We start from the raw sequence: 23,667 nt of genomic DNA, 5'->3' as shown, positions 1-23,667 counted from the left end.
TATCACCTGTTTGTATTCCCTGAGGAGGCGGTTCCAGCCGGAGAAGATTCTAATCTTATTGTATATTTTGTGGGCTAAAAGTTTCAGGGTAGTTATGGATTTGTTAACGGCGAAATAAAATTAGCTAGCTGTTTAATAAACATATATTTAAGAAAATAATACAAAGGTGTCTTTTGAAAAGACAGCTTCACGATTTTGAAAGAAGTGTTTTAATGAGCGTCGCCATCTTTTTTGTCACTCTTCTTATCGTCCTTCTTGTCACCACCAAAAATACCCTTCTTGATCTTACCAACAGCTCCTAACCCGCCGCCGATAACAGATGTTCCGGCATGCAGTCCTGACGAGATACCCTTCGAAGCTAAGTCACCAACTTTTTTCTCCGTTTTGCGTACAGATAGCGTGTATCTTGGACTGAAGCTGAAACTTAGGTGCAGTACACCCCCGTCCTTACCTTCAGGACCAATCAAGGGGATGTCGACATCACTGGGGTTTTCAGGGTCAACACTGGCCAACGGGTAAATGGCTTCGCCAATCAAATCGTCCTTGTTTCCTGCATCCCAGTCCATCATTTTGATTTTGAGGTAGTTGTTAACACGATTGTTAATTTGCACCTCGCATTTTTCATTCCAAACTGGATCCAGCGTTCTTTTCTTGTGATGAGTTTTGAAGAAAGAACTTTCATTGTTGTCAATGTAGAATTTGACGAATGGGTCAGATTTACCGTTCCTGTCTGCAGAGATCAAATTGTTGGCACCAAGCACATTGATCGTTAGATCACCGCTGTTGGTAATCAAGTCTGCTTGTGGGAGCTTTGAAGCGGCTACTGGGAACCAAGAAACTTGAAGCATCAGTTTCGCACTGTTACCGCCAGTCAGGTTCAGAATTGATGGCTTGTAGTAACAGTTCTTCACTAGTTCGATAGTGGGGATAGTAACTTCAGCATAACACTCCTCTGCCTTGCTAGCATCACCCTTCTTTGTCACTCTAAAGGTGGTGATAGACCAATCAAGTTCTTTTATTATCACGTCACCTGTAGCACCATTTCTGATGGTTCTACCACCAAATTTTTGGCTAACATAACGGGGATATCCGTTGGAGTCAAAGAACGCTTGGACATAGCAACCAGTCTGTGGAAGCTCGCCGCCTAATACAGAGAAAGCAAAAACACCACTCTTATATTGAAGAAGCTCATCTAAGTCCAGTTTCAACTTATTACTGAACAGGTCTTCAAGTTCCTTGACTTCAAATTCTTCTTCCTTTCTCTTTTGCTCTGCTTGTTTAGACAGTTCATCGTCACTCTTTTCGCTTTCCTGGATCTGAAGCCTCTTCTTTCTCTCGTTAAGTTCATCAACTTCCTGGATCTCCTCCAAGCTCAGAACAGGAACTGTAGGATAGAAGGAAACGTAATAAGTCACAGATCCCTTAGCCCCCTTTTTGTCAACGAGACGACCCACTTTAGGCTCTTCATCAACGTTTTCAACATACTTATCATCATTGCCTTTTTGAAACATGTTGGCGACATCAATGTTGAACTTGCCGAGGGTACGGTCAGCGCCAACGGTTTCAACATCGAGACATTCCAAGGTGATCCTCTGATTAGGCGACGTAACAGCGACATAGATACCCTGGTTCCACACTGGATTCAAAGTGGATCCCCGAACATCTGTACGCCCTCTTGGGATACCATTGACCAGGACCCTCGCATAAGGATCAATCTTTCCAAACTTCTCAAGGTTTCTGAGACCCTCGGCCTTGCTAATGAAAACTCTCACAGCGCCAATAGGAGGCGTGTATGCCACAGAGTTGGCTCCCATTCCCAGTTCGACAGGCTTCCAATAAGTTGTGACCTTGATTTGGCCCTTTCCGTTTTGTAAAGGAATCCAGCACTTTCCAACTTCAGAACGGTCAATCAGGTCGCTCAGGGTTTGGACGGTACTACCAATAGTTTCGCCTTTCGCGTTCTTAATCACAATCTTAGTTCTAGTCTTCCGGCGGTCTGCAATAACAGCTTCATACTCTTGAAACCAAGATGGAGTCTCTGTGTTTTTAACACTACCCGTTGTCAACACTAATTTGGCATTAACATACAGTTCCACGTAAGCGGAGACCTTCGAACCAGGTTCAGACAATTCCTTAGCTTCTTCAATGATCAATTTACTGATACCAACATTCAAGTCGGGGGCATCTTCAACAGTGCCGTCAGGGAGCTGCTTAGGCTCTAAGGTAGGATGGAACTTTAGCCCAAAATTCAATTGACCAACTGGTTTGGAACTTCTCAAGAAGCACCCACTCAAGTTCTTTTGAGTATTCTCATCGTGAAGGGTACTGAGGTTATGCTCAATTCTTCCCAGTACTTTGTCCTTGACATTTTCGCGCCTGTCATACAAAACAATTGATAGAGGCTCTGTGAACGAGTTCAATAATAGAAACAAGGTTTCGTTCCAAACGGGATTGAGTGAATCGCGTACAGTTCTCGTTTTACCAACACAGACGCCATTAAACTCGAAAGATAAGTATGGGTCCACAGATCTATTAAGAATGTTCCGAGCGCGTTTAATGTCAATTGCGTCTTTGACAGTGACCTCCAAAATACCGATAGATACTGCGGACCCTGAAATAAGTTGAGGAATGTTCAGTTGCAAAGAAAATGGAGGCATCAATATAGGTGCCATGTATTTCTTTGCTAGCTCCCGGATTAGTGGATAAAGGCCTGGGATGCTCAGGATTTCCCAGTTGAAAATACTCTCGCCTAATAGCTTGGCAACAAAGTCAACATCAGGTGTCTCTGTCAACTGGAGATTAACAGTTTCAATATGGGGAAAAGGTGTCATTAGCTTGAACCGAACCTTGAGCATAGCTTTGAAAGCAATATCTGAAACAGAAACAGAAAGTGGGAGACCAAAAGCTTTGGCGTTAATGGTGACCTTTTGGTTGACGTAGTTCTTGAGCTGCTTAGAGTTCAAATCCGATAGGTCATGTGGAGTGAAGGATACGCCCCAGTCCATAACCACAACGTCAGTATCAGTGTTTTGATAGGTCTTCACTAGATCAATTCTTGGAGGCTTGACACCCAAAGTGAATTTATCTATCCACAAAGCCTTCACAAAAGCAGGAATAGCAGGGTTCGTGGCCAAAATTTCGTTGACCTGCTGCACGATCATTTGAGATACCTCAGGTTCTAGTCGAGCCCAATATTTGTCCAGAAAGCTATTGAGCCACTCCATGGACTCGTAGTCACCTTCAACTTTCTGGACAGTGAACTCCTTCTGGACCTGATCCCTAATAGTAGCTCTATAGCGTTTAATCGATGCCCGGTAGAGGAGACTCATCGCCAAAACAACAAAGAAAACAGGCCCTAAGGAAAAACCAAGTTTTCCTATTAGAAAGGAAAGCGAACCGCCCAAAAAAATCACACCCGCGGTCTGATACCAGTCACCGTAAAATTTATCTGGGATGACGTTGTCCAAGAACGTCTCGTTGTTAAGATCCATCAATTCATCTTCCAATGTCAGTTCATCCTTTTCCTCCCAGCCGCCAATTTGCTTCCACCCTACATAAGACGCATCCACCGTAGGCCTCTCGAACTCTGAAGCGTTCACGTTCTTTGTGTGATCTTCTGAAACATTTTTGCTCACCTTTTCTTCGTTGGCTTGTGGAGGAGCTAGCTTGTCAACACCGTCGACGACCGCAACTTGGTCCCTTTCAGTGGGCAGCACAACCTCTGAGCCTGTAGTAGCCATTTTGAACTATTAATTGGACTCCTTCAGGGACGCTACAGACAGTACCCGTGCTTTTGCTTGTTTATACTGCTTTGTTGTATGAAGGGGTTGCGAGCTGTATTCTGAAAATTCTTGATGCTGATGCAATTGAAATTTTCAAGCACCGAACCCTTTTATAAGCCTACCCTACAAAGCTGACGTCCCAACTCCGAAAGCAGAAATACAGGGGTTAGTGTTCGTATAAACAACCTAGTTAAATGAATATGCAAACTAGCAACGTAAAGTAAGTCTTTAATATAGCTAAGAGATCAATGATGGGTATAGAAGCAATGAACGGTTGGCTACAGACGCGAAAAAATCATTCCACGTGATCGAGACAACCTGCATGGAAGTGGAGTATTGAAAAGCACTATTCAGATTCCTGAAAAGACTCGTCGGACTCATCTTCTGCCGGGACCTCCTCTTGAAAAGACATGTCCGATAAGTCAATAGTTTCTTTATAAGACTTCGAGGGCTTAGCTCTGGCAGCGCGCTTTCTAGGAGGCTGGGATATTGTGGATTCTATGACAGGGCTCGCCTCACCATTGTCAGATATCTCAAAATCACTTTCGTCTGAAATCTGGTTTTTCCTTGAAGGCTTTCGGGCTGTGGCTTTCGTCACAGGCTTCTTAGGTTTTGCAACCTCAGATTCTGCGGCATCAGGATTTTCTGTACCCGGTTTTTCGGAAAGAGAATGGTTGCTTGCTGTAGCTTCCGCCGGCTTAAAACTGTCAAACAACGCGCTTGCTTCTCTGAACTTACTGGAGAAGACGCTCATTTGATCACGTTCACCACCCTTGGGAGCATCCGCTGACTTATCAGAGGCGCTAGACTGGCTCGAGTCCTCGCTCTTGATCATTTTAGGGGGCTGTGGCGGAGGCGTTGCCGACGCTGAATTGGCCGCAGAACTATCAATCGTAGCTCCTTTGTTCTTGCCCACAAGACTTTCGATGGTAGGCTGCTTTTCGTCTTTAACCTTCACAACACGCTTAGGCTTTTCAATCACTTTTTGTTCGATCAAAACGTTCTCAAACTGAGAATCCTCGGTTTTTGGCTTCGCAGCTGATGCAGTTTTTGCCTTCTTTTTGGGTTTCGGCTTATAATCGTCATCGTCTGCTTTGGCTCTCTTCCTCTTGCCTTTCTGTTTAGTGCTGGCTGCATCAGGAATTATGCTGTTGCGCTTTTTCTCATCATATTCTAAGAAGGCCTTATAGGCATTAGAGAAGGCGTCTAGATCTTGGCACCAAAGGTCCTTCGCCGATAGACGCAAAAGGTTATCGAGTTCAACCTCTTTCTCTTGCTTTTGATTCAGCAATTTCTCGTATTTTTCTTTAGTCAGGGACCAGATTTTCATCCCCAGGAGATATTCAAAGGTACCATACTTATCCTGTGGTCCGTTAACCTCATTGCTTTCTTCCTCGGGATCCTCGTTGTCATCACTATAGGCTGCATCCAGTACGCTCTGTTCCTCTCCTTTGACTGCGCCATAGTAGGGTCTGCCTTCGCTGTTTATCTTAGGGAAGCCCAATTCCTCAAGCTCTCTGAAGAGGGCTGATCTTGGCTTATTAGTGACGGTGAGCTTTTTTTCAACAATCAGCTTTATAAACCTCGTTTGCTGTGAAAGTTTCTCAACTTGCCACTGAAGCCTTTCCGACATATGATCCTTTCTCTTTTGGAAATACTCAAGCCTGACATAGTAGAAATCACTCAAGATATCCCTGACATCCTCATACTTTTTGATGCGACCGTTCGGATCAAATGCCACCATATTTGCCAAGCTGATTGTTGATACTAATTTGAATCTTTCGTAGAACCCAATTCTTCTCGTATTTTGCATCTCTTCGTCAGTCAGCTCCACTGTAAACTTAATAGTTGCGCCGTGGTTCTCCTGCATATCCTTAATCCAAGGCTTGGTCTTTTCATTTCCAGCTAATCCTAACAACAAGTGCTCTTTAATTGTTGAGATCCATGTCTTGGCCGGCAGTTCAGTAATTTCGAGGGTTCTTGGACCAACTTGCTCGATTCTCCCATACATTCTGTACCTCTGACCATCGATTTTTTGAAGACGCCCCTCCCAGCCCCTGTAAAATGGCGCCATATCATCCATAGGCTCTCCGTTCATCAGTTTCTTGATATTTTGAACAATTTCAAGAGGATTAAAGCAAGGTATATTTGTGCTCCAGCCCGTGCCAATGCCTTCTGCACCGTTTACTAGGATCATGGGTATCACAGGTAAGTACCATTGAGGCTCAATTGTTTGATCGTCTTCTTGTAAATAGGTCAACAGCGGGTTATCGAGCGGATTAAAAATATTTGGAGTAATGTTGTTTAACTCGGTGAAAATGTATCTGGGAGCAGCTGAGTCTTTACCGCCTGCTGCCCTTGTACCAAATGCACCATTTGGTTTTAGAAGGTAGATATTGTTTGATCCCACGTAGTCTTGGGCCATTCCGACAATTGTTTGAGCTAGCGACTGTTCGCCATGGTGGTAACTAGTGTGCTCTGAAACATAGCCAATGAGCTGGGCCACCTTGATTTCTGACTTTAGCTTTCTTTTAAAACAACTATAGAGAACCTTGCGCTGTCCTGGCTTAAACCCGTCCAATACAGAAGGGATGGATCGTACGTTGTCTGCCAAGGAAAAAAGGATTAGTTCCTTGTTGATGAAGTCACAAATAGGGATTTCGCTTAAGGTTGGATCTAGAGTGTTACCAGGTTCGTATTGTCTCAACCATTCCTTTCGATCGTCTGCCTTTTTCTTTGAAAAGGCCAGGTCAATCAGTTGGCTGTCTTCACCTTCTAGAGCGTGAAACTTTTTCAGATGTGTGTCTAGATCAGAAAAGTATTCTCGCGCTTCCTGCAAAGAAGAGGTACCCAAACCTTTGTAGTACTTTTGTTTCCAGCTATACTTGTGGCTCTCTTTCTCCCTCCATTCTTCATAATCTGGCATGTTGTAAAATGATATCACATCGCGCTTTGGTCTTGTTATTGTGACCTTCACGATTGGTGTAATAAACTCGATCAGGAAGCCCGGGATATCTAGGAGGCCAGGAAACGAGCTCTCAAGGAAATTGATGATTAAACCCTTGATGTGTGATCCATCATGATCTTGATCTGTCATGATCATTATGTGACCATATCTTAATGATTTGGTATCCTCGTATTTCTTTCTATGTTGCAAACCAACGATTTTTTTGATTGCCTGGATTTCAGCATTCTTGTTTATTTGCTCGGCGCTTGCCTCCCTAACATTCAACATTTTACCACGTAATGGGTAGCAGCCATAGTAATCACGTCCAACTACCGCAAGACCCGCGACAGCCAAAGACTGAGCAGAAAGACCTTCTGTTAAAACTAGAGTACACTTGTACCCCTGCTTTGTGCCAGCACAATTGGCATCTTCCAAAGTTGCATACTTTGTGATCCTATTCTTCCTGCTTCCATCTGATTTTTGTAGAGCTTTTTCTTCGTTTTGATCTGCAAGTTCGAACACTCTCTCAGCTAACTCTGTTTTCATGATCTTGTTAATGAATTCATCCTTGATGTCACACTTGGAGCCAAAGTCCCTAACCCGAGTTGTCAATTGTTCTTTAGTTTGAGACGTGAATGCAGGGTTTTCAATTTGACAGTTGACAAATATGAAAATGTGATTTTTGATTTGAAAGGCTTTGATTGTTTTTCCCTTCTTCTTTTTCTTGAGATGCTCTGTGATTTTCTTAACTATCTGATCAGACACATAATTGACATGGGTGCCACCAGAAGTAGTGGCTATAGAGTTGACAAATGAAATTTGCTGGAAAGCGACGTCTGAGACTGCAAATGCAATTTCCCACCTGTCGTTGAGTCGCTCGTAAAGAATAGTAGGGGCCTTCCCGACATCAGCTCCCTGCTCCTCAGACTTCTTCTTCTCAAGCGACTTGAGGTAAAGCTCAACGTAATTCTTGAAATTGCGGATCCGAAGACTTTTACCATTCAAATAAACGCTTATGTCTCTCACGGACCCATTGATATCAAAAACTCTACGACGCATAATACCCACAATGTCATCGTCCAGATGCTCCATACCAAATCTCTGAAGATCAGGCTTAAATGACACCTTTGTGTAAGAAGGACCCTTTTTATATGATGTAATTTTTGGTTTATGGCAAATACTCATGTTAGCTTCCCATTTTTGTAAGTACTTTTCGCCCTTTATGGGGTCTGCAGTCTCCAGAATAAATTCAGAAGAGAATATATTACAGAGCTTAGCCCCATAACCATTCCTGCCACCGGTGACTTTCTTTTCATCATCATCGTAGTTCGAGGAGGTTAGCAAATGGCCAAAAATCATTTCTGGAATGTAAATCTGCTCTTTTTCATGAATCTCAATGGGAATCCCTTTACCGTCATTTTTCACTTCAATAAAGTTCTCTTCCTTGTTAATGTTCACCTCTATTTTCTTCATGGAAGGATCACGAACCTTATTGTCTGCAGCGTTCACTAAGATCTCATCAAAAATCTTGAAAAGACCGGGAACGATTTTGACGTTCTTTTCCACCATGCAGTCAGTCGCTTCATCATGTATCCACTGTGTTTGCTCTTGGATCTCCACTGAACCTACATAAGTGTCGGGCCTTTTAAGAATATGCTCTAGTTGAGAAATCTTCTGGTACCTTTCGGAGGCACTCTTTTCAGCTGACATAGTAGCCCAACACTTCTAAAATGAGGAGTCACTGCCAGAATGTGCTGTTAGATAACAAGACTGCGCAATAAAAGTCTGTTCGACAAATGTTTATATTGTTATTCATTCTGCGGTGTGTTTCGTGTTTTTCTTTCATGTGGTAAACAAAGCACCAAGTTAATATGAGAGACAGCGTGAAATGTGTCAGTAGTATTAGGTCTACAATATCTGGAATGTTATCATACAAGACTTCGTGGCCAAGCTGGTTAAGGCGTGCGACTGTTAATCGCAAGATCGTGAGTTCAATCCTCACCGAGGTCGAATTTTTTTAATAATTAAATGTGTCTGTTCCATAGAAACGCTGCTTCGTCGCGTTGATCCTGGTCATTATCAGTGCTGATAACTCGACCGTTGGTCTCGGCTTGGTTTAAAACTAATTATAAGCGATCTGGATATGTTCATTCATTAGTACTATTATTATTCGAAGGAAGGCATGCTATGTTAATGTCAAGCTCTCGTAGACTCAAAATGGTAGTGTAGAGGCATGCCGCCTTCATGCAATTAGGCAGCAAGTTTGGCCCGGCTCCTTGTTAACTAAAAGGCTAGTTCGAGTTGCTAGTTCAAAAACGTCATCGACGCCGCTGCCATCGAGGGCACTGCATTCCATGTATTTCTTGGCTCCGATAGCGCGAGCCACTTGCTCGGCCTCTTCTCTCGTCACGAACTTGTGCGACGATTCGCTCTTTCTCAAGTCCCGCTTGAGACCCACAAGGACGATCGGAGCCTCAGGGCAGTAACGTAACGCTTCTTCAGTCCACTTTGTGCGTGCATTAAGTAACGATTCGGCATCATCTATCGCGAAACCTATCAGTATTACGTTGGCCTTTGAGTAGGAAAATGGCCGTAGGCGCTCGTACTCTTCCTGGCCCGCAGTATCCCATAACGCCAAAGACACTTTTATTCCATCGACTCGGCAGTCCGTGACGTAGTTTTCAAATACGGTGGGATGGTATTCTTTAGGAAACTTTCCAAGAGCGAAAACATATAGAAGAGAAGTTTTGCCGCATGCACCATCGCCTATGATGACTAGTTTCCTTCTCACCACGTTCTCTGTCATTACGTGAGTATATGTGACCTGTCTCGATTCTCAGCTGCAGGGGTGCCTTATGCGGACCTTTCACTTGTAAATGAGTATAGTATTAGTTTCAAGGTGAGAACCGTTTACCCAGCTTTGACCTCTTACGGCATATATTGAAGGAAAAGGCCCTTAAACGTAGTTTCCTAAAAATAGCATTAACCACGAACAACATAGAGTAGAGTCCGTGACGCTGCTGCCGCCCTACTGTGGTGCTCCTTATAGCCTTTCGAAGAGGAGACAATATTTCTGGTACTATATAAATGATCCTGAAAGCACCTCCTAAATGTTCGTGGAGTTCTAGCCTCAATTGGTTCAAAAATCTGAGATTTTTTTGAGCGCCCGTCCGTGACCGCTCAGCCGCCCCGTGGTGTGTCCTAGTGCACTATGAAATAGTTTAACGTGTGTTTACAATCCATGGAGGTCTCAGAGGTTTAAGTGGCATTAGGAGAAATAAAATTCGTGTTGTAGTTCTGCGATTTGATCTCCCACACTCTTGGCTTTTATGGTGACGTAACTGTGAAAGACATGGGTTTGAAATGGCCGTACAACCGGCGCCCCATTAATTAACCTTAGAAGTACTATCTTTTTTATCAAAAAAGGAAAGCAAAGTTTCAACACCTCAAAAGTTCGGGCTCCGCTTCCCGCGCGTGCAGGATTGGATTTTTTATTGGACTCGGTAGCTTTTCTATGTCACATTGACTGCCTGGCGCGCTGTAGACTCTCTAAGCATTCGAGTTTCTCGCTGGCTCTATTTTGACATCATGCGAAAAACCCTGCTAAAATGAGTATGTATTTTCGATCCAAAAGCGCACTCCGAGCTTTTGGGCTGGCTATAGGAAATCGTTTTGATGCACCGGAGGGAAACCAGGATGGGCGGGGAACTTCTATCAAAAGTTGTGACCCTCTAAAGGCAAAAACTCTGCGTGTTTCTGCCTTTTCTATCAAACATGACGTTTAAACTAATCTTTAATGTTTTTGACTCAATGTCCATTTTTAATATTATCGTCTTCCACATCATGAAAACAGCCACCCAACTGTACTTGTGACACACCGAATGAAAACAACTTCATCGTCATAAGACCTCGGAGTATACGCTAGTGTATATATATTAGGGCTAAGCGCCCATATCTACTGTTCCAATTCTTCAATTATGAAACACCTAGGGACCAAGTACTCAACGACTGCTTTTTGCTTATTTCCAACAACAGCCTGGAAGTCCGCCAAATTGGGCTCATTTATTGATGTACGTACCAAAATACCATTGAGCGTTACCTAAGAACCCCTTGAATGTGCTGAATGTTGGCACGCCGTTTTGTAGAATCGACTGCGCAAAGCTCGAAAGCCAGCAAGGCGGATAACATCGAAGGCGATAGCCTCCAGCTTCGCGTAGCTTAGTAGCTGTCGGGTCTCTAGAAAACCTCCTCAGCTCTTGAGTTAACATAACAACTTTAGCCGCCCAAAGTCGATTCTAGCCCGCTATACGAAATGAAGACCCGTAACCAACTAGAGATCAGTGAGCCACTGCTGTGGCATCAACTGTTGAAACGTAAATAATGACTCCATCTGTGAGAAGTCATTAAAAAATTGCAAAAATGAAACGGACAGGAATTGAACCTGCAACCCTTCGATTGCAATTTTTCCTTCATAACCAGGATTTAACTGGAGTCGAAAGCTCTACCATTGAGCCACCGCTTCATTATTGAAAGAAGTAGCCGAAAAGTAGATTTCAATACCAGCTTACCATGATACTTAACGCTTTGGCGGCCTTGCTAGTAACTCTGCATGACTTCAAGGTTCTAGTGTCAACCTGTTATTGAGGAAACTTGATGCTGCGTTCTTACTATCGAGTTTGCAAGCGATTTGTGAGGTGGTAACAGCCCTACTTTGTTCAAAGCCCGTATCGCCCAAGTGAACAAAACTAGCAAGTCCAAGTGTAATCGTACTTCATGAAGGGCTCACCTGCATGCAAGGTTAAGATTTTGGCGGCTTAACCCCAAAAACGAAGCAAGAGACATTATTAAGGTAGTCCAGAAATCACAATGGTGACTAACGCAGAAAACAGCTTTCTTCTGGACAAGTTTTTGGAGTTTTTATGGCTGTAGCACGAATGCGTTCCTCAATATAAAACATGTGTGCGGGAAAGATTGGGGTGCGAGCGATAAAGGGAGCGACAAGTCTGAAATATGTAGCCATAAAAATACAGAGAGCATAATTACTTAACGTAACGGACACTATGATTAGCCAATGCGACCGCTGTAGAGGCCGCGGCCGGGGGTCTTTGGGAATTGAATGCTTAAAGCCGTAAGCCAAGCAGTGGCAAATATTACTCTAATCTTAGATTATACTCCCGGGCGAGACTCCATCAATGCGCAGCCTACCTATGGATCACGAGTACATCATAAATTCGAGACCCAGAGCGCTGCTAGCTTCGTTGAGGCGCTGCCCGTAGTGAGAGCCAACATGCACGTCGCGCCGGGTTAAAAACAAAATGTTGACATCAATGAAAGTAGGCTGTTTTGCGCAGCCTTTTGTAATTCGTAATTAGCTCTATTTAGGTTCGATTAGGTCAGCCCCAGATGTTGTTAGTGCCTGATTGACTGAAGGGCTGGCTATAGCTAAATTGATTGGAGCCACCTTGAGTGACAGGTGTGGAATTGGGCAATGGTCTTTGGACTGGAGGCATGGTGCCTGAAGCGCCATTGTATAGCTCATCAAACAAAACATTAGAAAAGTCACCACCTTTGTAGGAACTTTGATTGCGAGGAAGCTCAGAGCTGGGCAAGAAGCCCGGTTGAGGCTGCTGAGATTGCAAGTAAGCATAAGGAATCTTTACGTGAGTGATCGCGCCGCTTTGGTTAGAAACCACGTCGCAGTTGTGGGTTGCTCTCATCGTCAAGATATGACCTAGGAAATTTGAATACGCCAGATTTGAGCTATCTTTCATCAGAGAGAACACTGTGTGATATAATTTCTCGACGTCCACGTAGTCTGTACTGAACTCGCGGCTCAAAAGAGCGTAGGATTTCACAACGACGTCAGTTAAAGACTCAGAAGGAACCTGGTTTGGGTTAGACTGAATGTCACCCCAAATATTCGTTGATAGGTTCCTCAAACCAGGGCTGGCGTTGGTGGGGTTCAGTGGGGCTTCGTTCTCCCATATTGACTTTCGGTGAGCGGTAGAACCAATGCTCAAAGGTGGAACAGATGATGTCGTACCACTGAAGGGAGCATTAGCAGGGTGCGTTGTTTGGTCTACCGAAGACCATAGAGTGTCTGGAATGTTGTAACCAGGGGCTCCGGTAGAGCTACCCGGGTTTCCGCTCAAAGAAGTTGAAGATAGGAAATTCGTAAGGTCGCTGAGCTCGTCGTTGAAAGACTTCTTGCGCTCGCTAGCCGTGTTACCAAATTGAGCAAACTGTGGTAAGGAAGGCTGAGCTGAAGAGCTTTGCTGGGCGCTTAGGTGGGGTTGAGTAACACTTGGGGAGGTCTGGAAGATCCCACCTCTGCTACTCCAAGAGTTATCCAGGCCTTTAACATTACTAGCCAAAGGCTCATATGGTGGCGCATAATTTCCGGAGGTTTGCCAGTTGGATTGAGGCGCTCCGCTCAAGGCGACACCTGTATGGGGGTGCTGGAGGTCCGGCTGGGATAATTGTGGCTGAAGCAGCGTTTGCAGGTGGGAAGAAGAAGATGAGAGAGACTTTGAAGCTGCCTCATTGATCATGTGAAACAAGTCGTTATGGTTTTCATCATTGAAAGGCGCATTAGGAACTCCATAAGGAACTGCCTCAGGGGGCGTACTTTGGCGTCGATTAAAATTACTTTCCGCCATATGTTTCTGCTGGGCCTGATATTGTGTCTTGCTTTCTTCTTGCTGTTGCCTCTTTCGTTCCTGATCGAGCTTCTTCGCTTCCTTTTGTTTCTTCAATTCCTCCTCCTTTTGTCTCTTAGCGTCCTCCTCCTTTTGCCTCTTTGCTCCCTCTTCTTTTAGTTTCTTAGCCTCATCCTTTAGGCGCTTTTCTTCTTCACGCTTACGCTTTTGCTCTTCTTTCAACTTCTTCTGTTTCTGCTGCTCCTCTTCTTTACGCCTCTGCTCTTCTAATTTCTTTCGTCTCTCCTCGTCTTTCTTCCGCTTAGCTTCCTCAACTCTTTGCCGTTGAGCTTCCCTTCTTTGCATTTCACGCTCTTCAGCTTCTTTCTTGAGCCTTGCATCCTCTTCCTCTTTTTTGCGCCTCTCTTGCTCTTTAGCTTGTTGCTGAGCGCGCTTCTTCTCTTTCTCCTTCTCTCTCTTGCGTTGTTTTTTCTCCTCTTTTTCACGCTTTTTTTGTTCTTCGGCCTCAAGCTCTTGAAGAAGCCTTAGTCTGTTGTTTTCAGCCTGCTTTTCGTGGTAAGAATCAACAAGCTTTTTTTGTAGCAGCTTTGTTATAGCAATTTGAATCAATCTCCTCCCCTCTTCCAGGCGTTCCTGTTCATCTATCCCGCTGTCATATTCTTCTTCATTTCCGGCGGTGCTGACCTCCTCCTCTTCAAGTTCTAGCTCCTCCTCATGATGGTGTGTATGTGAGTGGTGGTGGTGGTATTGGTGGTGGTGGTATTGTCCATTGTTGTTTTCCTCCTCATACACGTCGTCTTCATACTCAGATTCCTCCTCGTCCTCATAATCAGAGTACTCTTCTTCGTCATATTCGTCCTCATCATCATAATCAATCTCCTCCTGAATATTTTGATTGGCTATCAATTGGTCTCCTGAAACACCGTTTTGTTTTGTGAATGATTTCAGGAGCATGCTGATAGGGTCTTCGCCCGCAAGAAACTGTTCCAACAGGCCTTTCCCCTCACCTTCCAAAGCTCCTTTGAAATCACCCTTTTCGAAATTCATGCGATCTGTCATGCCCTGAGCAATGTGCCGCTGTATGTTAGCATACTGATCAGGAGTTAATGGGGCCCCTTCCTCGAAGAGAGACCCAATATGGTTATTTTCTTGGGATTGTTCAGGGGATTTGTCCTTTTGAACAACATAATCTTCCATTGCCTTTATGAAGCTTTGTCCATTATTGTACATGAGATCCTCTGTGAGAGCTCGCATGTCAGGGTACATCATCATTCGACTAACGTACTCATGCGCGATTTTTGGATGGGATGATACAAATGCCTTCGCAAAGTCCATGTACCTATTCTTGACATCGTCGTTTGAGGCCATGTCTTGAGACTGCAGCGGTCCCGTCGGCAGCGATGCCACAGCTTCTCCTGTAAACATTGGTTCCACATGTTTCTTGTTGTCTGTGCCAGCAGCATTTGGAAGATCAAGGAACTCATTGTCATGGTGCTCCGTGGAACTCAGATTCTTATGCTCATCATGTATAAGTTCTTGTTGTAACTTGGTATCTTCCTCATGCAGCGAGTAATGATTCAATTGCTCATCATTTCTAGTTGGTTGGAGATCATGCGGGGTTTGCTGAGAAACTAATGGCTCAAACCGCTGTTCTGTAATGCGATTGGCTTCATCTTGAAGTCTAAGCTGCGGTTGATGCTGTTGCTGTTGTTGCTGTTGTAACTGCTGCTGTTGTAACTGCTGCTGTCGCTGTTTGTTGTGCTTGAACTGTAAAACCTCCTCTTTCAAAGACTCAACAGCCTTGTTCGACAAGCAGTACTTGACAGCTTCATCCCGCATGTCCTCGAGGTATTGTGGTGAGGTGGGCTCCTGCGAAGGCGCATTTACCCTTTCAACGCTGGGAACGGCGTTAGCGGTTGCATTCGCGCGCTGAAGCTCTTTAATCATATTCAAATGGAAAAGCACGAAATCTGTATCTGAATTGGTTTGTTTCGCACTATCATAAAGGCGATTGTAAATTTGTTCCAGCTCCTGCTCCATAGCCACGTTGCGGCGTCCGCAAACGGAGCAGTTACAGTTGTTATTTGACTGATAGTTCTTGATCACTTCGAATACCTCGTTTTTCTCAATGCGCAGAATCCGCTTCTTCTCCTCGCTGCTGAGCGACTCCCAATGGGAGTCCAGTTTCGTTGGAATCGACCTTCCAAGATCAGGATTCGGCTTAGGCTTTTCCTCCTCTGCCAAAGTCTCAACGATAACGTCTCCATTCGGAGCGCGCTTGATTACCCGGGAGCTAGGGTATTCTGCCTCGCTATCGTAAATTTCAGCCTCCGCAACCTTCGCCGTATTTTTCTTCTTGTTCTTCATTTTCTTCTTTGTAGAAGCGCTCATGTTCTCCTCACTAAAGTCAAAATGAACGTCGCTTCCACTAACTACAGTTGGGTTTTCATTCAAGGGCTCACTTATCTTCTTGCCTTGCCGTTTCTTCCCCATGTTAGCCGTTTGAACTCTTAATATTCGGCCTCTATTACAGTTAAGTTGAGAAAACTTTTAAGATATTGAATAATTTGGTATATAATGATACGCCAACAGCGTAAACTCCAAAAACTAAAAGTAGACGAAGAACCTTGAATCCGCGCGCGATGCCTTTGACAACGGTTTGCCGTGCCAGAAGAAACGCATTCGTTCGAAAACAGTTTGGCTCGCTTCCCAATGGCGTGCGTATAAGCTTCTAACTTTGAGTAGAGAGATGAAACAGGAGATGGGTAGATCAAGTTGCCGTCCCGAGCGGGAACCGCAGAGGCCAAACATTATTTGATAACGCTCTGGCTGAAGATAGTATGGCCCCAGTCGTGCTGTATATCTCATAAACATTGCAGCAGTGTTTCGCATATGCTTGCGTGGCCTCAACCTTATTTCCCTAAAAAGCGTTTTCAAGTTAGCGGTCGAAGAGTTTTGATAGATAGCATTGAAAACAATTGGGAAATAACCGCCAATAAATACACACTTGATCGCTTTAGGTTATGCAAGTTCCGCGTTGCTTAGGCCTGTATCATATGTCTGAGGTCACCTGCCTAAGCTGATTTTTAAGCACCGCATGAGCCTCGCGCTATCTCCTCGAAATAATGTGGGGTACTGTTTTTCCAAACGAGCTGTTCACCACTAGTCACAGCTTTGCTGCGTTCCTCCCAAAGCTCTTCACAACCTCGTTTGCTTATGCAAATAAGGCTGAAATTAGGGCCAACGCAAACTCCCATTATTGAGGAAATGGCAACACCTTAAAGGAAAGCTTAACTCTTCAAAAAGAACCGAAGGACTAATTCCGTAACCTTGGGGCTGCATTAAATGAATATGTCCTTAGTTTGCAACGGATAGTCTTGGAAAAATCTGGCAGGCCTGTTGACATCATAACTTCTGAGCGAAAATTGCGTGGTTGCGATCTTAACAGAAAAAGCCATTGGCACTTCAAAATCGAGTTGTGAGGAGGCATTGGTCTTGTTTTTTGAAGAGAGTTTTTGCGCGATTGGGTCAAAATTGAGCCCTTTATCTGTCAGCAGCCAGCCTTAATTCAAGACCTCCTTTGAAAGTGGGTACCAGCCACTGGTTGGGTTTTTCTTTGGAGAGGACCTGAGCCGCCCTATAGCTTTCGTGCAACTCAGATCCCTTTCAAAAATTCGAAGTTCATATTTTATTCGAAATCACGATTCGTATAGTGTGGATGTTACTTCATTGGGCGTATAATGTCCTTGCGCCAACAAAAATTTGGCTCAACCCCTCTGTGATACGTTGTCGTCGCTTTATCACAGCCTTGGATCCGCGGCATCTGAGCAAGCTGCATATACATGCTATTTATAAAAATTCCATTTAGGCTATCGAAAACAAGTTCTTTCACTTTATAGAAAGTATCGAACATCAGCAAATGATAAGGTATAAAAAACTCTGCTAACGTCACAGTCAGCTAATGCTGAACTATAGTTTCTCAATTTTATTGTGTGATATCTCAAAAGAAAGGCTTGAAAAAGACTCCAGCCGAAGACAAAGCCTTCCTAAATAGAACTGGGAGACAAGCTGCCATCAGTTGCTCAGCGTACAAAGATCCGAGCCAGCACCCCAATATCGGTGAGTAATAAAAATATCCACGAATACACAGAGTAGTAGTTTCAAATGCCATCTACGATTCTCGCGTATTACGTACATGATGATACAAACATTTTGGCGGCTATTTTTTGATTCTGTAAAAAAAATGAATTGACACATTAATCAGAAGTAATGACATTTAGGCGTAGTCTTGGGGTCTATCCCTTACGCTTTAGGAGTGACAGCTAAACGCGCCGTGTTCCTGGAATATGAAAGAGTCGGAAAGGTGGGTCTTACAACCCAAAGAACAAACTAGTTTTTTGTACGCGAAATCAGAAGACGGGCGAACAGAAACAATAGCAAAAACAGACAGATGCTCGAACTAGTTGGAAATTCCTGGGCTCGCGATTTCAACCTTCCAATTTTCCATTATGATGATTCCAGTACCTCGAAAATCAGCTCCGGAGCAATCGTAAGCATTCTGGTCGAAGCCCTACCTCGAACTTGAGAAGCTTGGGAATGCATTTAGGATTTTTGCGGTATCATCAAAGCTACTTGCAAAAGTATGACTAACTAATGCGCTATAGAGCCCACTTTGCATCTTCTTGCAAATTTCCTGGCTAATATATATAGAGCGGACCAGTTGACGAATAGCCCGAAGATAAAATGAATTTCTGAGAATACCGCGTAACAGACAATGCACCAACTGGATGGAGCTGCGCATCTGGGTCCTTTCGAATTTTATGTCAAATAGAAAATTAAACAGAGCCGTTTGCGAGCCTCTGCTCCATAATGAGACGCGAAACTAGATGGAATTCTATGAGAAGCCTCGCCAGAATATCTTAAGACCTGAAGAGAGTGCGCGTGCCTTCCACACCAAAAACCAAGTGTGAAGAATTGCTTGTTCAAGTAGTCACAAAACTGGGTCACTCTAGGATTGCAAAGTCGCCTGCGTTTTCTCACGCAAGTGTTTCGGCTGCTTATTGGCAAACAAATTTCAAAAGTGATTAACTTTTCGCGAAATGCTCGCAGGTTACTGCCCTCATATTTCGGACACGATTATTGATACAGGGGATATAGCGAAATGGGGTTGCGTGCACGCGCTTGATGAGACGCTCTTCGCATCCTGCTATCATGGAGGTCCAAGAGCCGCCAGTGCTCAAATAATAAGTCATTGAGAGCCCAGATTCAAACCTTACGCTTGGTGCTGGATTCATTACTACTTATGAAGAAGATCCTCAGCTAACGGACGTACCACCAGCTAGCGGGCATACGACTGTGACTTTGACGCTGATAAAACTCCGCTCTGTTCTCAAGTACTTATCGCAATGTCTCACTGGACGAAAACGCGCTGCTTCCATCGCGAAAACAGGGTTATAATAAGTGTGAGCCTTTGAACTTTAACACCAGTTTCATACAAGGTTCCTAGGCGCAAAGGAACATGCCAACTTATGCACTTCCTACGGCTGCCGGCGTCGACTGGACGTTAGATCACCCGCCCGGATGTGAGGCACCACATCCCAGGCAACTTCTACGAATCTCACTAAACCTGAAATACCTGATTGACAAAGTGGTGCCTATTCTCTATGAAGAACAGGCAATAATGTGTGACCACTCTCGAATTCTAAATTCCCGTGTGATAGCGCTTGCCCGCGAAGCATGTGGCGGAAGCAAAGGAAATCAGCAGTCGTTGCGCAAGTATCAGTCTGCGCTCATTTTTTGTCTTCTCAAAGTATGCGCATGGTACTGGGACCTGGCGGCGGCAGAATTACATAATGCCGAAATCTACAACCTGAGGGCTTCTGCTGCCCAACAGCTATGCAAGCTTATCATAGAACAGGAGGAACAGCGCGACGCGCAATTTTTGTTCATCCAGATGCTCTGTCGTCGTTATGTGATAAACGAAAACGATGAAGATAGTGTAGCACAAAATGCGCTTGAGCTCGCAATGGACATGCACTGTACTACTGTAATTGGGTCGAGCGGATACCAGCGCTGTCTGAAATGGTTGTGGCGCGGCTGGATTGTTCAGCATAGACAAGACTCCAAAGCATATGTGCTTTGTGACGTAATTCCTTCGGCTAGGTTTAGCAGCCACTTCCATCCGGACCGGTTGAAGACACCAATGTATCAAAATTGGCTACAGATATGGTTTTCGCTCATATTCGTAATCCTCTATACCGCTGTGGTTAATGGCAAAGACTCTACCGCCGTCGATGGTATCGAGTTCAGCGAGGGGCTGTTTTACTTCTTTACCATTGGAAGTACTCTGGATGAACTTAACAAAATCTATCACGTCGGGAGAAGTTACATTGGGTTCTGGAATGCCTTCAACGACACAATGTACTTCACAATCCTAACATCTATGGTTCTGAGAATTGTTAGCGTTAGCCCTATCAAAACAACAATGCCAGCTGAATACTGGGACAAAATTTCATACAGGGTTCTATCCTGCGCTGCGCCCCTTGTCTGGGCTCGGCTTTTGCTTTACTTAGAATCTAGCAGATTTGTTGGTGCTTTGCTAGTTGTTTTGAAGCATATGATGCAAGAATCGATAGTATTCTTCTTTCTGCTGTTTTTGTTGATAATCGGCTTCCTGCAAGGGTTCATTGGTCTCGATTCCTCTGACGGAAACCGCGAAATTACCTGGCCTATTGTTTCGAACTTGATGCTCACAGTTTTAGGTTCTGGAGACTTCAAAATGTTCAAAGATTTTGCGCCCCCATATGCAGGAATACTCTATTACGTCTACTGCTTCATCGTATCAGTGATTTTGTTGAATATCCTGATTGCGCTTTACAGTACCGCCTATGAAAAGGTGATTGACAACGCGCTTGACGAGTACATGGCTCTAATGGCTCAAAAAACCCTGAGGTACATTAGAGCACCGGATGAAGACGTTTATGTACCACCCCTTAATCTCATCGAGCTGATGTTGATGCCATTTATGCTGATGCTCCCACAGAAAACGGCTAAGGCTTTGACTCACCTCGTTATGACGGTGGCATACTTCCCTATGCTAGTATTTATTGCGGTCAAAGAAGTTAGGGAAGCGAAACGTGTGGCATACAACAGGATGAGAAAACTTGAAGATGATGCAAACGAAACGGACACCGCTTGGGATCTCACAGATGGCTATGTTGATGATGCAGACGGATGGATCCCTCACAGCGGAAACTCAGGAATTGCAGCGACTCAAGTAAAGAACAAGAGATCTTTGAACCTACAGAGAGAAGCTGAAACTGCAGACCCTGATTTCAGAGTTAAGGCCTCATGGTTCAAGAGCGTCAAAAGGGCTGTCCAGCCAGTCGACCAAGGCTTTGACTCAGGCATCGGCTGGGAATTCTATGATGTTTATCGCGAGATTACTGAGAAAGCTGACAACTCTGACAAAAAAATTGAAGAACTGACCAAAATGGTACAAGAGTTAACCATGGCAGTCAAAGAGATGTCGCCTTCCAACCCAAAGAGCAAAACTTAGTAACATTCGATAAATATCAGAAAGCTAGATGAACGCTTTGTCCAGCTACTCTTTTGTTGTAACAGGGATCTGTAATCTCTTATATAATCAGCATTTACAGCCCTTATATAATTTCTTGAAGCGATTAAGCCTTACTTGAATACCGGTACACTTTATATGCTTATAACCACGTTGAGTCTATCTAGCAGTTACAGCTGCTGGGAGCAGGGCCATCTTGCGCTGCCCGAAGGTCCACCCTTGAATCGTCGTTGATTCGCAGGCCCGAAGAGCCCTGTCCCTGCTGCTGTTGCTGTGCTGATTTCAGTGGAATCTTTTGGCCGATAGCCAGAAACACTTCATTGACGTTACTTCCTGTCTTAGCGCTTGTCTCAAAGAACAGCAGTCCTTCTTGTGATGCTAAGTTTTCTGCCTCCTCGAGCGCCACCTTTCTCTCAGCGCCTGTCTCTACCATATCCAGCTTGTTCCCGACTAGGGCAATGATGATGTCTTTCGATGCCTGCTCACGTAGCTCTTTAACCCAGTGGCGGGCCTTGATAAACGACTGGGGCTTCGTCACATCATATACCACCAGAGCAGCCTGGGCGTTCCTGTAGTACATGGGGGCTAGCGATGCGAAACGCTCCTGACCAGCAGTGTCCCAGATCTCGAACTTTATAGTGTGATCTCCCATGTTAACCCTCTGCGTCAAAAACGCTGCTCCGATAGTGGGCTCTTTATTTTCGGCAAAATCATTCGAAACAAACCTCAGAACGATGGACGATTTCCCTACTGCAGCCTCACCAAGCAGAACCAGCTTGATAGATGTCAGAGCGCTGTTCATATCGAATCCTACAAGTACCTTTGGTTAGTACTATTTAATCTTTCGTAATGTCTTGCGATACCCCTGGTAATCTTGATCGATTTCTAATTTGTACATGGGACATTACGTTCGTATATAGTGATGAACAAGAATAGTGCGCTTAGGAATAAAACGAATGCTGCTGTTTAGCCCTAATGAGCCTTTTTCAGAGTTTAGGACGCGGAGGAGAAGTGGCTTCATAGTTGGGTATCAATTGGCCGTCGATCTTGCCGAGGTCTTGTCCTTCACCGAAGAAAACCACGGTTACAGTCAAATCATCTCTGTATTTGCGACTCATGGGCGAGGGAATGCTAACGAGGGTCGACACGTAGTCTTTGTTGCCTCCGGCACTGAGTGCGTTTCTTATCAGGTGTGTAGCAACATTCGCGTCATCGAGGATAGACACGGGAGAGGAGGATTGGCCAGTCCTGGAGAAAACGCGTCTCTGCTGCTCTTTATGCGTTGACAGGTCAGTAACGGGTGGTATGGACTTGGCGCCATGCGAGTCTTTTTGAATGCCCGCAGAGTTTCCGAAGTGCGCGTTCTTGCTATGCTGCATCCAATTCACGACCAGGCCTGCTATTTCTTCGTTGGTAAGCAGCTCAAAAAGCCCATCGGAAGCCAAGACCATGAACTTGGCGTTGGAATCTAGTTTGGTGGAGGTGATGACAGGTTCTGCGGTCACATAAGGGGGCGTCTTGAAATCACGGGGCTCGCGGCGAAAATAGACCCTCAAATGGCCTGGAAGATCGCTGACTACCTTGCCGGCAAGCTCCTTGATCTTATAGCGATAGTCGCCAAAGGCTCGTGAGGGCTGGAGCGAGCCCAGCACACGGCCATTGCGCACTGCGCCCGGCTCCCCTGGATGTTCTGCGCGAATGCGCTCGACTTCTTCTGTGTTGTCAGCTGTCTGGTCAACAGACAGCGCTTTGACGGTCCACTGACCGTTGCTGTCTTGCGAGCCTAGTAGGGCCCTCGAGTCGCCTGTTACAGCGCACTTAATGGTATTTTCGTTGGAGTCGAACATTGTCAAAAGCGCGCAGGACCCTGAGATCGCAGGTAAGGCGCTCACTAGGTTCTGCTTGGTGGGCTCTTCGAACAGCTTACCTAGCGCTCCATACACAAGGTCCCTGTCTAGGTTTTTGAACGCAGTGGTGATTGCCGAGTCAGTCGCGGCAGAAAATGCCCCTGGACCCCCCTCAGAGAGAGAAAAGTCACCATAAATTTGCCCTAATTGGTGTGCCACATATGGCACCAGACTCTGCGAAAGCTTCGCCGATGTGTAGGGCCCGCCGTGACCGTCGAATACACCGAAGAAATACAGGTCCGCTTCCTCCTGGCCGCCAGAAGAAACTGGGACCGTGATCACTTGCTCGATATGATTATCTTCTATTGGTGCGTTAGAGGGCAATTGGGCGAGGTCGTAACGTAGCACTCCGCGCCCTCTTTGTACGTAGTAGCTTTTTTCCATCTGCCTCAAGCGCTGCGTGACTTCTTTATCAGAGAGCAGTGAGATAGTGTTGCTTTGATCAGAGTCACTTGGGCCTGAATTGTACTGTTTTATGCCCTTTATGCTCTCACAGGACACAAACTTAGTGTCCCAGCACATATAAGTTAACAGTAAAGAACTGCCGGCGAGCAATGCGCCTTTCTTCATTCCAGATTTCGAGCGCAAGACTCTGGTAGCGTATCCGCGCGTAAGTCTCGGAATGCCGTTCATAGAAGCTGCCAATTTATTCCCTCTTCGAAATATAAGTCTTGGAATTCCTAGGTCCTTTAAGATCTTCCTTAGTTTGACATTTAAGCCTTCGGACGTATAACGTGACATCAACACTTTTTTTTTCCATCGAGATTCTTAAAAATTTTTGCAAAAAAGTGGAACT

The 23,667-nt window shown here is 44.9% G+C and overlaps 7 protein-coding genes and 2 non-coding genes across 9 annotated transcripts; 2 read left to right on the top strand and 7 right to left on the bottom strand.

Annotated features, from left to right (window-relative positions):
• Window positions 1-209: 209 nt before the first annotated feature.
• TCB2 (tricalbin) lies at window positions 210-3,740 on the bottom strand (the record flags this gene model as incomplete). The annotated part of the gene is made up of 1 exon (XM_002555353.1): window positions 210-3,740. The coding sequence occupies one exon, from the start codon at window positions 3,738-3,740 to the stop codon at window positions 210-212; it is 3,531 nt and encodes a 1,176-aa protein (XP_002555399.1).
• Window positions 3,741-4,128: 388 nt separating this feature from the next.
• On the bottom strand, window positions 4,129-8,439 carry TOP2 (DNA topoisomerase 2; the record flags this gene model as incomplete). The annotated part of the gene is made up of 1 exon (XM_002555352.1): window positions 4,129-8,439. One exon carries the CDS (start codon window positions 8,437-8,439, stop codon window positions 4,129-4,131), a length of 4,311 nt encoding a protein of 1,436 aa, XP_002555398.1.
• A 226-nt stretch (window positions 8,440-8,665) lies between these two features.
• On the top strand, window positions 8,666-8,739 carry KLTH0G08316r. Its single transcript has one exon. It is a non-coding gene; the product is annotated as a tRNA-Asn (tRNA).
• A 232-nt stretch (window positions 8,740-8,971) lies between these two features.
• On the bottom strand, window positions 8,972-9,535 carry RHO2 (Rho family GTPase RHO2; the record flags this gene model as incomplete). The annotated part of the gene is made up of 1 exon (XM_002555351.1): window positions 8,972-9,535. One exon carries the CDS (start codon window positions 9,533-9,535, stop codon window positions 8,972-8,974), a length of 564 nt encoding a protein of 187 aa, XP_002555397.1.
• Window positions 9,536-11,149: 1,614 nt separating this feature from the next.
• Window positions 11,150-11,251, bottom strand: KLTH0G08272r. The gene is made up of 2 exons: window positions 11,216-11,251; window positions 11,150-11,185 (listed from the first exon to the last, which is right to left on the bottom strand). It is a non-coding gene; the product is annotated as a tRNA-Trp (tRNA).
• An 871-nt stretch (window positions 11,252-12,122) lies between these two features.
• Window positions 12,123-15,881, bottom strand: NST1 (Nst1p; the record flags this gene model as incomplete). The annotated part of the gene is made up of 1 exon (XM_002555350.1): window positions 12,123-15,881. The coding sequence occupies one exon, from the start codon at window positions 15,879-15,881 to the stop codon at window positions 12,123-12,125; it is 3,759 nt and encodes a 1,252-aa protein (XP_002555396.1).
• Window positions 15,882-18,906: 3,025 nt separating this feature from the next.
• On the top strand, window positions 18,907-20,946 carry YVC1 (Yvc1p; the record flags this gene model as incomplete). The annotated part of the gene is made up of 1 exon (XM_002555349.1): window positions 18,907-20,946. One exon carries the CDS (start codon window positions 18,907-18,909, stop codon window positions 20,944-20,946), a length of 2,040 nt encoding a protein of 679 aa, XP_002555395.1.
• Window positions 20,947-21,127: 181 nt separating this feature from the next.
• KLTH0G08206g (Rab family GTPase) lies at window positions 21,128-21,766 on the bottom strand (the record flags this gene model as incomplete). The annotated part of the gene is made up of 1 exon (XM_002555348.1): window positions 21,128-21,766. The coding sequence occupies one exon, from the start codon at window positions 21,764-21,766 to the stop codon at window positions 21,128-21,130; it is 639 nt and encodes a 212-aa protein (XP_002555394.1).
• A 184-nt stretch (window positions 21,767-21,950) lies between these two features.
• PTC5 (type 2C protein phosphatase PTC5) lies at window positions 21,951-23,612 on the bottom strand (the record flags this gene model as incomplete). The annotated part of the gene is made up of 1 exon (XM_002555347.1): window positions 21,951-23,612. The coding sequence occupies one exon, from the start codon at window positions 23,610-23,612 to the stop codon at window positions 21,951-21,953; it is 1,662 nt and encodes a 553-aa protein (XP_002555393.1).
• Window positions 23,613-23,667: the final 55 nt, after the last annotated feature.

The sequence above is a fragment of the Lachancea thermotolerans genome (assembly GCF_000142805.1).
Source record: "Lachancea thermotolerans CBS 6340 chromosome G complete sequence".
NCBI lineage: Eukaryota > Fungi > Ascomycota > Saccharomycetes > Saccharomycetales > Saccharomycetaceae > Lachancea > Lachancea thermotolerans.
The sequence above is the reverse complement of the archived record's forward strand: the minus strand, read 5'-3'. Positions and strand labels throughout refer to the sequence as shown.